Source organism: Pseudopipra pipra, chromosome 5 (genome assembly GCF_036250125.1).
Source record: "Pseudopipra pipra isolate bDixPip1 chromosome 5, bDixPip1.hap1, whole genome shotgun sequence".
Taxonomy (NCBI): Eukaryota; Metazoa; Chordata; class Aves; order Passeriformes; family Pipridae; genus Pseudopipra; species Pseudopipra pipra.
In genome coordinates, this window is record NC_087553.1 from 19529663 (window position 1) to 19546769 (window position 17107).

The 17107-nt window shown below is 37.9% G+C and overlaps 1 protein-coding gene across 4 annotated transcripts in view; it reads right to left on the reverse strand.

Annotated features, from left to right (window-relative positions):
- Positions 1–12621, reverse strand: part of WASHC3 (WASH complex subunit 3) — a 46731-nt gene extending 34110 nt beyond the window's left edge. For 2 of the 4 annotated variants that reach the window (XR_010430647.1, XM_064654823.1), the window contains exons 1-6: positions 12419–12563; positions 10815–10913; positions 8522–8587; positions 6981–7109; positions 5809–5919; positions 1880–1944 (exon numbers count right to left, since the gene is read on the reverse strand). Coding sequence is in view for 3 of the 4 variants with exons in the window: in XM_064654823.1 (XP_064510893.1) it covers positions 1880–1944; positions 5809–5919; positions 6981–7109; positions 8522–8587; positions 10815–10913; positions 12419–12469 (521 nt within the window). In the remaining variant the exon portion in view is untranslated. Of the gene's footprint in view, positions 1–1879; positions 1945–5808; positions 5920–6980; positions 7110–8521; positions 8588–10814; positions 10914–12418 lie in introns of all 4 variants that reach the window. The other 2 variants (XM_064654821.1, XM_064654822.1) reach the window with 2 other exon arrangements.
- Positions 12622–17107: the final 4486 nt, after the last annotated feature.

The following is a 17107-nucleotide window of genomic DNA, read 5'->3' on the forward strand; positions in this document are numbered from 1 at the left end:
TTGTGAGAGGTGGACAAACTCTCCTGGAGTTGAAGGCAGGCAAGAGAGGAAGGGTAAGAAACAGAAGTTAAAAATAAATAAATTGGGAGCTTGACAGAATAGGCAGTTACCAAATCCTGTAAAAAGCTGAGGAAGGAGCAATAACAGAAGTGGAACAGCCAAAAGAAAAGAGTAGAAAGAACTCCATATTATTAGAATTAGCATATCTACAGCCACAAAACCCATGCTCAGTCACTGGCAAGTAGATGGGAGAGTGTGCAATAAGTGAGTGAGCCCACAGCAATATGCACACTTTCCTAATTTTCTTTGGGACTGAGTGACTAGGCCTAAGGAACATGAAGACCCAAGAATTGTGGTGTGAATGGCAAGATACACGTAAAAAAAGAACTCTATAATATTGAGACAAGAAAGCAAGAAAATTGAAAGAATGGTCACCCTCGACGCCTTAAAATATTCTGCATTATGCACCTTGCCAAATAATTAGCTTGCTTTTATCAGTCTTCAAACCCACAACATTTTAAAGAAAATCTGACTAAGCATTATTATTGCACAGAATCTTTGAAGATGGACTTTGGGACCAAACCCCAAACATATTCTGCAAGCCTCAATATACAGTAATAATGTTTCTGTATGGACTTGAAGTGCCGAGTAAAAAATATAACACATTTAATACACATACAGAAAAACCATGTTTGATAACCCTCAGACTTGCACAGGGTCTTACTTCTGCTCTTCTTCCTATTTCTCATTCAATCAGTAAAAAATATCAACTGAGGAATAACTATTTTAGGTATATTTAGACACTGGGAAGTAGCTGGGAGATAAACTGACTGAGCAGGTGATGATACTTCAGGTTTATTTTATTAAACAAGTTGCTAGTTTCAGAATAAGCCTTTACAAAATGTAAAAAGACTTCACTGGAAAGGAAACATGGACTTTCCAATACACTGACAGTTTCTGAAGAGGATGTAAAAGTGCTTCAAACAGTTTGGTGGCTATAATGTAAGAATGACAGTTAATACTTTCATCTATTTAACAAATTCTGTGAAATACTACAGTAAAGCTAAATTAAATGTCAAATGTAAAATAATCCTAAAATTAATGTTTATGGCCACTATGACAAGTAGCTTTGAAAATTAGTATCTATTCTTAGTAGTCTTCACATCAGGTTAACTCAATCAACAGCCAAAATTTCAAACTGCTGACTTCAATTTACACTGACAATGCTGAAGTCAAGTTGTACACTCCATCTACTGAGGGAATCTGGAAACAACCGTGCTGTCCCTCATGCATCCGGCAAAATAAAATTGAGTTTGTTCTTATTAGCCTACAGTTTTGACAGTTTGTTATTGAAGCGTTGAAAGAAAACATCTGGGAAAAACCTCACACCCTAAACAGTGCAGTGAAAATGGCTACTGACATTTTATTTGATTTCTCATTGCTAAATGCATGTTGGGAAATGCTACGCTGTCATTGCTATATCCTTCTCCTTGAATCTCACCACCTCTGCTTGGCTTGGAAGAAATGCTTTCATATTCTCTTAAGCCTGGATGGTAAAGTCCTGCAGCTTGCTGTTGGGAGGGTACAGTACTGACCCATGTACATTCTAGTCTGTATTTCCTGGGACACGCCTTGGACTAGACAAAGCTGAAAAGATAGCTCATACTTGAGATTATATCCCTTCTCCTTTGATAATGATGGGCCTCTTCAGGCCTGTAAAATGCTAAAAAAACCTTTCATGGAAGACTTCAAAACCTGTTTTAATGCTGATAACTTAGACTCATAACATCTTGAACAAGCTTTTCTAAGCACACTTTTTTCAAAGTTTTTTTAAACACATGTTGCACACCAGACCTACACAAAGTTACAAATTACTTACTCGAGAAGATCTGGATTTAGTCCCTCAGAAATCATTTTGTTTCGTATTGCCATTACAGGAACACCCTGTGTAGCAGGAGGAAGAATAACATGAAACTGCTGGACACAAACTGGTGAACTAAATTACACAGGTTCATTTAAGCCACACTTTCATACAAATTTATGCAGGTCACTTGTCAAACGAGCATGGAATGATAATCTTAGTTGCCATCAGTGTGAATCTAGAAGCAAGGAATGATTAAGACTAAAGGCCCTTTTAATCCATTTTATATTTATGGCAAAACATCTAGAGAAAGTCGCAGAGAGAGAATCAAGACTGGATACATATATTTGCATATCATGCAGACAAAACCAGGAAGGTGAAGTTATCTTTATGGATAAAAATGTGGAGAAAGCACAAAGTAGCACAAAGACATCACAGGACAGCTGTGCTAGGAAGATAAAGAAGACTTGGACACGCTGAAGGTATACCTAAGAGAGAAAGGAAAACCAGGACAGTGCATCTGCTACCACTCCAGAAGGATACCTTAAGGCAGTGCTAAAAATTGGAAAAGTCTAAAAAGCATGCAGAAAAAGGCAAGCAGGACATGAGAACAGAAGCACAATTTAAAAGTGACTTGTCTGAATACAAATGCTTGTGCAGCCAGGCTTAAATTTTCTATGACTTGGGGACAGATTTCAGCCAACTATGTACATGTTAAAAAAATTCCTTCCTTTCACTGCAGTCATTCCACAGTTTCTGCACTTTATTTTATTCATCAACACCTAAACATCCCCTCATCTTGGATCACATACCCAAGACCCACTTTATCTTATAAGAGATACATTCCAACAAACTGCTCCTATGTTTCCACTAAAGCCGCTCAAAGGCAACTTGTTGCTTTGCCATCTCCTGTTGGAAACCATCAGAAATACCATCTGGATCACTCCATGCCAATATAGGATATGGTGGGGGGGTGGGCAGCTGGGGTGGAAAAGAAGGATACAATTTCTGATTTGAAAGGGACAAAGCTACAGCTCTTCTAGCAAACGCAGGAGAGGCCTTACAAGCCAAATGAAAAGTAGTGTAGGACTCTTTTTGCATAGAAGAAGTATCTCTTGTCCAAAAGTAAGTAAAATAGTGATAAAATAAAGGGCAGCCAGAGAAATATGTGGTGCTCTTGACTAGCTAACCTGGCAAAGTGTGTACTAAGGTAGCTGCTTACTGTGTTTTGCTCGTGCAGTTTCACAGTAAGAATCACAATCAAGACTTGTGCATGAACGTTCTGGAATAGCACACAGACAGGTACATAGTATCAGCAATCTATCAGGCACATCAGCAAAAATGTCACTCAAATAGTTGCATGGTAATAGCCTGAAATAAAGAACTTCTCAGTATTTCACAACTAGTGTACAACATGGAGGTGAATATTTTGAATATTCACTTGAATATTTCATGATAGCTTAAAAATTCACTTATTATAGTATAGACATGGACAGCACGGATTGTGTGTCTATAAACCATCTTGTACTAATGCTTTTTAAAGCAAAAATGAAATTGAGTCAGATCAGGCAAAGCAAAATTCATATTTGCTTTCAGTCAAAGGGAACTTGGTACAGGAACTTCTGAGAATGGGTTGTTCTTATGTTGACACTTGGAGTAGTGCTTTATTCCAACATTGTGTGCATCAAAATCTGCAAGAAGAAAACCTCTCAGTACCTTTATATATCACGGATTTACAAAACTAATTAAAGTTTAATCAAAATACCCTTTAACAGTGGACTTCTTTCCCCGAAGGAAAACAATTAAGATTGTACTTATATCTGTTTATAATACAATCAAGGCATTACAATTACTTTATCCTTCATGGTCTCATAAGTCTTAATCTGGAAAAATATTTTAATATTAATATTCTAATACTGCTAAATCTTACTAAAATGAAACAGAAACCTATTTTAAATCTAAAGATTAACTACACTGAGCATAGAGGTCCACTGAAATGGCACATTTGTACTTTTCTAACCTACAAGCCAGTACTAAATTTCCATCGCATTTGTCTTGTTTAGTTAAGATTTGAAGTAATCCAAGTCACTGCATACTCAACAGCGCACCCCAGCCCCACTCCCAGACAGATCCTGCAGATCAGGAAGTGTGCATGTCCTGGAGAAGCCACAGTGCAAGCAGCAATCTTGTTGTAATATGGGTTTTAGTTTTCCATAGCGCACAAAGAGACCACATCCCATCAGTGCTGGCAATTCCTGAAGATCGGTGCACTCTCCACGTTTGGTTTTTATTTCAGTCCTTTAAAGCAAGGACTAACCTATTAACAGGCCAGTCAGAGTCCTGGCATCTATACAGCCATTTCTGGTGTTTAGAATCAAGTCAGACTATTTGTACGTTAAACATGAAGTTTATCTCAAATCACAGACTGCTCCTGTCCCACTGTCAATAGAAGCATTCTGAACATTTATTTTAGCAAATATGATACTGCTTTTTAAATATTGTTTGAATATTGTTGTTGTATATTTTAAAAAGTAAGAATTTAGTATGTTCCACTGCATTCCATCAAAATGAGTTTGTTACTATTTCACAGGAGAACTACCTTAAGTGCAGAATGGTGCTAATTCTTATACACTACAAATATAGCGAGCAATAAATAAATCATCAGTTCAAAAAAATCTTCTGCTAGAAACTTAATTTGGGCAAATAAATGACACCAACTGAAATACTTGACTGGAGGAGAAGACAAGTTTGGCAAATACAAAAAACACACATTAAATTGTAGTATGTTAGTTTGACTTTCCTACCACACTGTTTACAACTGGCACAGGAGTCACCAGGAACTGCCAGTACAAAGGAGAAATATGGAAAGTGAGATCTCACTCCTCTAACAGTCACAAAAAATTCAAAGTAATTAGACCATCCAGCACTTTCACATTGACTTTGAAGTCTGGCATTAAATCAATACACTAACACAGTGTTCAACTCTGCTACTATCCCACTGCTAAATTTTCCAAATGGTTCGTAACAAGCTACCCATAAAGTGCCAATTTGTGATTCAAGTGAAAAACAAGGTCTGGAACATCATCCAAAAGACCAAGCACACCAATTGTAATAATTTCTCTGAAGAATGAGTGAAATTGAGAAGTCAGTTTTAACATTTTAGTAATACTATGACATAGTCATACTTTCCAGAATTATAATATGTATCATAGAGGAAATTTTCCACTGACAGATTGAAAATAAAGACAGGTTATTTTCTTTGTTTCCAATCTAATTTTTAATTTTGTGGATGTGAAAAAAAGAGCTCTTAAAAATGTCATGAATAGTCTCCCATTCATCCTTTCATTCCTTCATTAGCTTTCACACGTGTAAATATTGAGATTACATTAATTTCTTTCCTATTTATCTGTAGAACAGAACACAGATAAAGAGGTTAACAAAACCTGCATCGTGAATAACAGGAAACTGAAGTGGAACCACATAGTGAAGCAATCATTGTATCTCTATTTTAGTCTCTACAAAAACATGAAGTACTCCTGTTCTGGATTATACTAGCAAAGCTGTATTTTGTACCCTAAAGCAAAACCAAACTGTAATCACGTCTGTATGTAAGGAATGACTCCAATTCTGCCAGAATAACTACACTTTCAGTGGCATCTTCTGTGACTCCAGCTAATATCACTTTGCATTACACATTTCACACCTTCAGTTCACAAGTATATCAGCAGAATTTCATAGAAAGATATTGCCAGGAGTTGTCTGAGGGAATATATGACATTAACTCATTTATTAGAGAAGATGTGCTAGAAATATTGTGATGTTATCCTAGCTTAAAGATTACTGCTGCAATATATGTTTTCAGACATTAAATGTTCACTTACAGCTGTGTGTGACATTCCACCTAAAAATAAAAGAGTAGCCAAAGAATGACATGAGAACTGACTTACCACTTGTACCATTTTGAGATATCTGGCATATCTTGGATCCTTGGCCACAGTTGTGACATTTTCTGTAACTACCTCCGTTTTCTGTAACCCTTCTTCCTGTACACTGTTCTGCTGTATACGAAGAAGACAACCTTTAATGGGTAGGTTGTACAGACCAGGTGCATGAAGAGATTTCAATCCATGAAATTTGATATTTAAAGTAAAGTGCAACTCTTCTTCTTCAAGATTACAAGTTACACATGAAAAATCAAAAAGCCTCTAATAGCCCTGTTAAATCGTACTTAGTGAATAACACAGCACTAAATCTAAATGTTCCTTTCATAAAAAAATACTTTTAAGGATTATATCTATAAGTCTCCTTCAGTAGTCCAATGCATTTTTTTCCTCAAAATATTTATTTGATCCCCTAACAAATGTTTCATACAGATCATGTAACTTTTAAACTATACCTTTTAGTATAAATCATTATCTAAAGGATAACGTAATGAAATCAAAGAATCCTTGAAAGTATTTAATTTAAATAAAATGAAAAATGACAAGAAGTTCTACTACTATTTAAACAAACACAGAAAACTATTTTTACTATAAAACTGACCAGTTGAAAGCAGCACTGGAAACCTCCTTTCAGAAATATCTGAACTTTAAATACTTAAATATACTTTATATACTTTAATATCTGGGAGGAGGAACATTTTAAAGAAAATAAAATAATGGTGAGTCATTTTCTAACATGGCTGAAACACACAGTGCTGTCCATTCTGTCTCCCATGCTGCTGCCTGCAAATCAGAGTTATAATCTCTGACAGGCAGGCAAAAGCAGCAGAGTACTCCTGCTACTGCTGCTCCACAGCAACTTCCACCAACTAAGAGAATGAGCAGAGACTGAAGATTCCCTGAGAAGAAACCGTAAGGGGAAACTGGGAAAAGAAGTCCATCTACAAATGGGCTGAAAAGCCTCACTTAGTTAAGTGGTGATCACAGGATTTAAATCTGGGTTAAAAACCCCACTATCTATACACATAAACCCCCCAAAACAATATAAAATTAATTGCAGAGATAGGATCTTAATGTTGATTGCTTGTCATAAGTTGGCATTTTTTGTACATAGAGAATAATATACAGAATATATTATAGACTGTATATAGAATATATAGCTATGCTTCATTACTTACTCCAGATTGAGGTGATACAGCTGTCTGTTGATCTGTAGTAGCTTGTGCCACAGGACCATTTGTAACACTATTTGTATTTGCACTGGACACTTCAAATTTGACATCTTCTAGGCCAGGAATAGAGGATAACTGAATGCATAAAACACCATCAAATAAGCAATGAGCACATCAGAAGTCTACATGTACAATAAAACCTGCAGCATGCTGCTTACCATATATTGCTCAGCTAGGCTTTACATTAGTAAAACTGTAGCTCTTTATCACTAGTTTTGGTATTTTGATTGGGGAAAAACCCTCCAAAAATCTTTCTATTCAGGTGGATTCCACAATAGAAAATCCAAAACAGTCCATTGGAGCTGTCAGAGTTAATACAGGGTCGCAGCACAGGAAAGGCTTCCACACCTTCCCAGAATTTTGCTGCTGCACTTACCAACCACACAAGACCACGCCATCTCTGCTACTTCTACAGTGAAAGAAATCATGACAAGAACAGCTCTATCACCCAACAGATGGATGACTGGTTACAAATTTTTCAATTTTCTACATATTTCACTCTTTTTTAAGGGAGTGCTGAAAGTGGATATTAAACACACTGCATATTTATTTGAAGAAAATTCTATTTAACACGATTATGAAGAATTCTGCAAAAATCATCGATACTGATAATTCATAAATATTTTGATATAAATGAGTTATTAAGCACTGTTCGTATTATTACACTATTTTTTTCACAAAGATCTTAATGAACAGCTTCAAAATGTCCCACCCCTGCTCCCAGAAAAGCCAACCAAAATTGCCTCCCTCATTACTGAAAGAAGTACTGGTTAAAAAATGCACAGTGGGTGGCTTATTGTCTTTGGGATTTTGATTTTAGTGTTTTTTTTTTTTTCTTTTAGGAAATTATATACTATAGATTATATCCTTTTGTCATTTCAGCTAAAGAAGATACATCAGACACATTTGCAGTCGCTTAGACTCACATAAGATCCCATTTCAACACCAAAGACTTACAAGGTTTTTATCTAGTTACTTATACCAGTTGAAATCCTTATAGCCCATACAAAGATAATTCTGCTTTATAAAGGGAGCAAAAATTTCTTTATTAGAGTTTGCTAGCAAATGCTATTTTGTACTGCAACCCTGCAACACAGGCTGCATATCAGAATATCTGAAAACGTCTCTCCATTTTCTTAAAAACAAACATCGCAATAAAATCAACACAAGTAAGGAACCAAATAGTTCAGCTGCCTTTTCAAGATCCACGTGCTCCTTTCCTGTTCCATATGCTTAACAGAGACAAACTCAACCTTTCTACTATGTGCCCATGGTTCCTTTCTTCCGTATCAACTACACGTTCAAATGTTACACAGTATAAGTAGCAAGGCAGGAAAAGAGAGAATTTTTGACATCAGAATTCCATATTAGCTCCTTCAAATCATTTCGAAAACATATTTGCTCAATTCAGGCTATGAAAAGGAAGCTAGTTTATGTAATCTAGGAGGCTGTCACTGCTAGAAGACAAAGTCTATATATGTACAAACCTTTGCATCCAGAATATTGAGTGTTGTTTCGATCTGCTGAATACGGAGAGAGAGTGCTGACAATTTCTACAACAGGAAACAGTTAGGATGTGAAAACACTTCCCTAGGCAATTGTACATATAAAACAGTTTGCACCTAGATAAAAAAAAATCACTGTTGTCTTCTACCTGTTGGAGGCAGAGTGTAAATGAGATCATCACATTAGGAAATAAATGAAGCAATGACAACTCTTCTTAGTACAGTAGCTACAGTGGTTCAGATTTTAAATAATTTTACTCTGCAGTTAGTTTTCCCAAATAATGACTGACAGAAATGAAGACAGACTATGTACAAAAGAAAGCCAAAGTAAATAGGGTATTCCTTTGGGGAACTGGAGACTAATGGTACATATACTGTACTCTCACAGATATCAAAAGATCTTTCTTCAAAGCTTTTTCCAAATGTGGAAGATGAAAAGATCTGATGTGTGCATATGTAACAGAGCAAATACAAAGAGAAAATCTGATAAATACAGCAGATAATTCAAACTCTGTACAGTCAAAATTCACAATGAATCAGAACTAACCAGACACTTTATATGCTCCAAGTGCACCTCAATCAAATTTCGACACTTTTTTAAATACAACTCAAGTTTTTCTAAATTACTCTATAAGAACTGTCAGTCTTTTAACTAATCATTACCATACTCTACCAGACCTGTCCAAGAGAAGTTGGCTAGCACCCTGGCTGGCAGATATGTACCACTCTGACAGCTTTCTGGCATGTTGGCAAGATTCTGCCTGGCTCTGAGGCAGAACTTTAACACCCTAAGAAAAAGACAGTTCTGCCAATATGCTAGAAAAAGTAAAAGGAGACTGACAGGAGTTAGTCTTTTTGGATAGTGCACTAACTTGTTTACAGATGGTCCTTTGTTCATGAAGAGGAGTTAGTTCCTATTGGAAGGAACTATGTGCCCTACATGTAACTGGGTAAGGGGAAGGAAAGATGTACAGAAGGCAATTATGTAACTTTATGGGTCTATTTGACTAGACAAGAGCCAAGAAATTTAGAGTTAAGGATGGTGTCAGCCCTAATTTTGAATTTTTTGGCTTCTGCTGACTTACACCATGACCTTTCACATTAAAAACACTTTGGTACTTCACAAACACAAAAAACTTTTCAAGGAGTTTATAAAGCAATTATTTAGTCTCTTTAGGTTAGCTAATAACTGTTTTATTAGGTGGACTTCACAGCCCTGCTCCATGCTCAAAGTGGCTTTAAATATCTGTGTTCTGATTTCCAGAGTGCCAATGTAAAAGGCAATACTGAGATTGTGTGACAACGGAGTTTTGGACAAACGACAACAGCATCATCAGGCGGTTACACTGCCCCATGTACCAAATCACAAGGAGTTTAAAAATCTAGGAGAAATTACTTTTTCTCCTCTGAAGCACCATATATTGATGCGGTAGCCAAATTTTATACTTGTCACGGGTCTGGCTCTAAACTTTACTAACAAGTAACAGAATTTCTCAGATTACACGGCTTAGTCTAATTGGAGTTGACTGCTGCCCTAGACCAGCTGGCTAGGGCTGTATAGAAGTCTTTGTTGAATAAACTAATGAACAGTTACAAAAAACCCACTAAAGACAAAAAAGTTAAGCTCAAAGCCACATTAGAAAACACCCTTTCTAAAAGGGAGGAAGCACTCTTGTCCTGTTCAGTGGACAATACTAGTCTTGTTGGTCTGGCATATTTCCACTGAATCTAAAGTCACCACAAAAATTTATTAGCCCTAAATATTTTTATTTTTCTCCTTTTTTTAAAGCAAACTGAAGTTAAGGGCTTCAAGTTCTATACTAACGAGTTACCAAAAACGTCATTTTTTCTACATCAAAATTATTTACATTCATAGCTCAGAGTATCATCCTTTTTAATTAAAGGTGGTAAAATCTGAAAGTAAGTTCTGATGCACCATAGGTATATGGCATCCTTCTTCTATAACAAGTCAATAGATACAGATGAAGTTGCTCAGAACAAATTCCATGTATCAAAAAGTTCAAAGACTGTGCCAAATGCAAAATTTTAAGAAAACAGGATTGAATGTGGCATAATCAACAGTTCATGTGGATTCCTTGGGAGAAAAAATCTGTCTTAAGCACTTACTCAAGAGAAACCTTGAATAGAAAGCAGACTAATTTTTTTTGTTGTAAGCTACCAGTGTTACTGCATCAAAAATATTTAAATGAAGGGTTCTCATTTCTAGAATTTTTTTAATTCTAAAAATTGACAGCTGGGAAAATAATAAACATACCTCTTCACAAACAGTAGAAAAGCGGTTCAGAAACTGCACTGTGTGAACCACAAACTGGTTTAGAAACGCTACAGTTCTTTTCTGCTGAATAGCAGGAACCTGCATCAAAAAATGTAAGAAAATTAGGTTACACAGCTATTTCAATTTTCAGATTTGGATTCAAATATCTGTTAAAAAATGCCGATGCTTTAGAAGAAATTATTTTGGAAATATGTTTTAAGTGTGCTTGCTATAAGTGCCTGCACATACAAATCCTTTTTTAAGACACAGATACATATATATGCATTCATACAAATCCTTGCCACTAAAAATCTACTAACATGACAGTTGAGAATTTGCAGGATACATAGAAAAGGCAACAAGACCTACATAAATGAAGGACTGTTATCTTGTTTAGGAAAACGGCTTTAGATGAAATTGTGAAATTTCCTGAAAATCTGTGTTAATGTTTCTTAAAATCGGTGAGGAAATCACAATCTTTCCTTTTGAATTTTAAGAAGGAAAAGCAAACTTGCTCATCCATATTAATATTCAGATGCAACCAACAGCATCACCAAAAATAAAGTGTAGTGATGTCACTGTCTCAGTATTTAGTGGCTACCCATACTGTTTCTTACTTGCAAGCCCAGACTACCCTAAAATTACCAAAAATTATCTTCCAAGTGAGATCCGATACTCACATACTTTTCAGACTAAAAGGCAGAATCTTAAGTTTGTCAAAAAAAGGTCTGGTGCCCATAATGTAACAGACGATTGGCATTTTTATTTAAATCATTACAGAAGACTGGAATCAGGAACTTTCACACAAAAGTTTACATATAAAATTACAGTGCCTCAGGATTAATTACCATGGACAACTGTTTTAAGTCTTAACCTTCAGAGAGGAAATTTGCCTATGAAATTGCCATTGGCTGAAGTGAAAGCTTTACAGTTCAGAGTGAACTGTATACACTACACTGTGACAATCTTAAAACATCCTGATTTTTTTCTGACACTTTTGTTGCTACTATCTGAAGTCTTCAGCCTGTGCACCTGTACAGTAGGGTTTGCTCAAGTTCAGTTCTGGGGTTCCAAAACTAGTCAAACAGGGCTTACAACTTTAGCAGAAATCTGTGGGGTGGCACAGAGGATGGAAGGACCATTGGGGCAACTGAACTGCCCAGTCTTTATGCTCAGTATTTGGGAAAAAAAGCTTTTTTTTTTTTTTTTTAAAAAAAAAAGTTTTTGCATCTATAAAAGACATGAATAATCAGCTTTGCACGGGATTTGCCTCACAGATAGGCGACTGAAACGGCTTAGTCTTTAAACATAACGCTACCGCAGACTTTGCGGCAAAACCCACTGGAAAAGGTGAACCCTGGAGACACGGCCGAGGACAAGAGCCCGCTTGTTCCCGCTTGTCCCCTCTGCGGGAACTCGGCCGGCGGTGCCAGGGCGGCCCCGGCCCCTCATCCCACAGGGAGCTCCCCTCGCCCGCGGTCCCGGCCCGGGCAGAGGGACCAGGCGGGGACACGGGGCTCGCCCAGCACCAGGGCCAGCGCAGCCGCCGCCGCCGGCGGAGGAGGCGCGACAGCTCCGCACCCCCGGGCCACAGCAGCCCGTACCTTGGTGAGGTCAATGCCGGAGCCCACGATGGGCAGCCCATCCTCGTCCATCCCCGCGGGGCCGGGGCCGGGGGCGGGGGCGGCCCCCCACCCGCAGCAGCTCCGCGCACCCCGGAACCCCCTCGGCCCGGAACCAAAACCTGCGCTCGGCGGGGCGGGGCCGCGCCCGCTCCCGGCGCGGCTCCTCCTGGGAAGCGCAGTTCCTCCTGGGAAGTGCAGTCCCGGGCAGGAGCCGCCCTGGCCCAGCTGCTCGTTAAGTATTAACGCGCTGCTTTTCCTCGAGTTTGTGCGGTGTCAGTGGTCCCAGCCGCTGGCATGGTCCTGAGGATCCCACTGACTCACAGCACTCCACAACCTCAGGACGTAGCCCTGGATTATGCTGTTTGGGGAGATAAAGTGTCATCCCCTGTGGTCAAAGGTCAAGGAAAGAATGAGAAAAGCCAGTGAAGAAACTGCATCTGTGCTGTATGCATTATTTGGGTGGGGAGGGGCCTCGCTTTGAATGTGGGGGATAAAAATAAGGAGAACTGAATGACCTTGTGTTTTTCTGAACAGGACAACACATGGCTGCAATAGTGTTATAAATGATTCCTGTACCTTAATGCTTATAGAAAAGGAAAAAAAGGCGCAGGTAAGCATAAGCATGGCCTGTCTACAACGTTTTTGTTTTGTTCAGCAGTACCTGTCACTGGTTTCAGCTCATCCTCATGCTCAGGGAGTAGGTAGGTCTACCCTTTCAGCCAAGGAACCTCAGAGGTACGAGGCTCCAAGGAAATGGGGACTAGACCACAGGTTTTCAGGTGTTCCTCTGGAAAAATTCCCTAACTGTAAAATAACCAACCTCTTCTTTTTTTTTTTTTTTTTTTTTTAATTTTAGAGTGGTTGCTTGTATTCTTTTTCTTTACAACAGTTTCAAAGGACTGTGCCATTTAGAAGTGGGGTCCCAATACAAAGATGTATTGGGACCTCTCCAGTGCACCCCTCCAGTGCACTGCATCATCAGGAAGGGTTTCTCGCCTCTCTCTCCCCCCTCACTAATGGCTACACGTGCCCATTTCACCATTTGTCTGTTATAGCACACAGTGATCCTTCCCTTAAGGTGGTTCCAATCACCATCTTGGTGGAGAACTAGTGTTAGAGAGTCTGTTTTTTGCTTGGTTCATTAATCGAATCAGCCAAAGTGTTTGTTGAACACAAGAATCTGGTGAGCAGGATTACAGAGTAAGACCTAGTTGGTTTTGGTAGGAAAAGCACTGATAACTCTGCTACCTCATGCAACTTTATCCGTGACATTTCAGCAGAAAGGCAACAGAAGTACTTTGTTGGGACACACATCTGAGTTTTTGTGTTGTGCTTGATTGAGCTCTACTGGTTGAAATTGATAGGCACAGTGAAAGCTTAGGAACAGGACCTGAACTCCTGCCATCTATGCTAATAAAATTTTGAATGTGATGTCTACGGTTCTACACAGTTACATACAACAGATTGGGAGCTGAATAGAAAGTATACTTAACCCCATCTTGTATATTAAATAATTTCTGCATCTTCTACAGGTCTTCTATGACCTAAGACATCTATTCTCTGGGACGGCCAGGCAACTGATTGGGATCAAAACCATTAAAGAGCAAGTCATTAGAAATCTGAGGACATGTTGCCTCTATGGAGAGTCAGGACTGGCAACTGCACACAGAACATGCATCTACCCCACCCCCCCACCCCAAGCTGATTAACAGTGAATAAAAGATGAGAAATGACCTTTAAATCCCCAGAGATGTGGCTCCAGACAGAACATTACACACACTTGCATCTGTAAGTAAAACCAACTCAAACAGTATATGGAAGTAGTATTTACTGGGTTATTCCATGAAAACAGTCATTGACTTTCAGAATTCATTCTCATGCTAGCCAGGAATAATTGAAAAAAAGTCTATCCTTTGGAAAAGGCATGGGATGTCAAACTGCACACTGACTTCCCAGTTCTGATGCGTGGGCTAAGTTTTGGAGAATCTAGGCTAAGCAACGAAAACATCCTAGAATGATGATGTTTGTTATAACATTGGAACAAAAGACTACCAACAGTTCTATTAGGTAAAACTTTGCTTCATTTAAATTCAAAGGTTTTGTACTACTGGAAGGCAAGACAAATTGGGGTGATCTGGAGTCCTCGTTTACAGCAGTAAATCTAAACAGACTGTAGTGAGGAAAATATTTGGTGAAAATTCTCCATGGTTACATCTGAATACTGCCACATTTAATAACCCCCCCAAATTCAGGGCAGTTAAGAAACTACCATATTCTGAGGCTATGAGTTGAAAGCTTCTCATGTGATGAGATGAATAAGGATGCACTAATTGCTGTAATACTCTGAAGATTAAAACCCAAATGTGCTATGCCAATTTTGGTTTAAAATTTACCGAAATTCTCTATTTACTTCCAAATTATTATAGTTAAGCATTCTACAAATGCACAGACAGAAACAATGGTGGCTTACCTAGAGCACTTAGTTCTATTACTCAGGTTTACATAAAATTCTCATTTATCTACTGAAGCAGCTTTTTTTTTATTACTTTCACAATATATTTATTAATAACCTGCTGTCAAAAGCACATCGTGATTACTCTCTTGCTGAGATAGTATAACAAAGTTTTTTGTCTATATTGCTTGAATTACTGAACAACTTGTGATTCATGCTATGCTTTGGAGCGCTGACGTGTTGTTGGCAATTTCTCACCTTTCCCAAAGGAAGGACAGTGGGCTAATCTACAAAGTTCAGTGGGTTTAGCTTTCAGTTCCTAGCTTGTAGGTGTTGTGTAAATTTGTGTTGGGCAAAGGAGCAGCTTGTTTAAATTATTTAAGTGAATTATCTTGCCACCTTAATTACCTCAACACCCCCACTAAATTATATTCAAGAATTAATCTCATTTATCATAAAGTGTCTATAATACAAGTTTTCCAGGCGATGGCACAGAAAATTCATGATGTAAATACACAGTCAGATCTTATCTGAATGTTTTGGTCTGTAAAGCTGGATAAGAAATCTCACAAGAATATGCTCTACTGTGAACTTTCTGGTACTTCCTGCTTTTAATTTGGCCAAAAATACTACATAAAAAAGTGCAACGCAGCACTTTTTCTCCCAGCTGGAGTTAGGAAATGCAGGGTATGAAAAGTGAAAAACAGAGAACAGAGGAAAATGATCCAAATTTTCCAAAACTTCTTACAAAAGTTTTAATTGAACTGGTCTGCTCAGCTGTAACTATAAATGACTGATCTCCCAATGAGAGGATTTATAAAAAATAATTGAGTAATAATATCTTGATTTATTGTGTGTACTACTTGAAAATATACTTTGTACCAGCACCCATACTGAATGATAAATGTCAAATTGAGGAATAAGTAGTATACAGTACCTAACTGCTGGCAGTTTATACCCTGTGTATATGTTCATGTATATGGAGGCATTTAAAGGCCCTGTCATGTAGCTCCACCTTTCAGCGAAGGAAAGATTAAAGACTGTTTCAGAGTTACTGAAATGAAGTTTGGTTGAACATTAGTATTTTTAAAATGTTAACTTTCAGGATGCTGAGGCTAACTTGGAGTGCAAAAGCCATGTGTACAGAAAACTGATCAAAGCTCTGTCTTCATAATTAGTAAAAAATATTTGTCTTGTGATTAGGGTACACTGAAAAGTAAAGGGAGGAACATGGGTTCCAAAGCATTGAAACCAACCTGCTATATATAATTTTATATTGCACAAAATCAGAGCCTCTGGTCAACTGCAAAACAAAACTGCACAAGCTGAGAAAAACTGGCAAGTGCTACTGTAGCTTACAAGGTTCGTATGCATCTTGTGTGCTTATATACTGTTACATGTCCCAGGACACAACATTGGGTTAGAATCAGCCCAGAACTCAAATAGCTATACAACTGAGAGACAAGTTAAACAGAAACAAAAAGCTGATCCAAAAAAATCTCCAGACATGCTGTCACCTGATCCTCCACAAGGGGCAATAGTTGTTTTTAATAAGGTGGTCCAATGAACAGCTGAAAAGGTCAGTGTGGATTAACATTTGCTTGATTTCCCACAGAGTCTTCTAAATCCGTGCCTGCAAAGGGTATTCAGGTAAAGTTTTCTCTATGAAACTGATATTGCCTCAATGATTCTTCTCTCAACTGAATTTAAGCTAAAAAACTCCCCTATTCTCTATGATCTTGGTATGTCAGAGTATGTACAAACCTCGCAAAGAGTTCAGAGAATTATCAACCTTTGACAGTTAAACAGACTGAGAAATACAAATGTTAGGTGTTATGTAAGTTTATTTTAAAAAAAGAAAAGAAAATGGAAAGTAAATGATAAATCATTTGGAGTTCTCTGAAAATGGCTTGTCATGTTGCAGTTTTCCAAGTACTGTGCTAAGGCAACATCAGAGGATTAACTAATTATGTTGTATGGAAGAACGTGCTAAAAACATTAGCTGCTTGGCTTTTTTTTGTTTGTTTGTTTTTGGTTTTTTTTTTATATCCACATTGCTTTTTGCCAGTGTAAAATGAAGAGCCTGGAACTTGGCAAGATCATTCTTTGGTAAACAGTTTTAAGTAGTCCTTAAAAACAGTATTAAAACCGAGCATTGTGGCTTCTGAATTAACTACAGAACAAAAGAATTTCTGCCCTTTACCCTCTTGAATCTT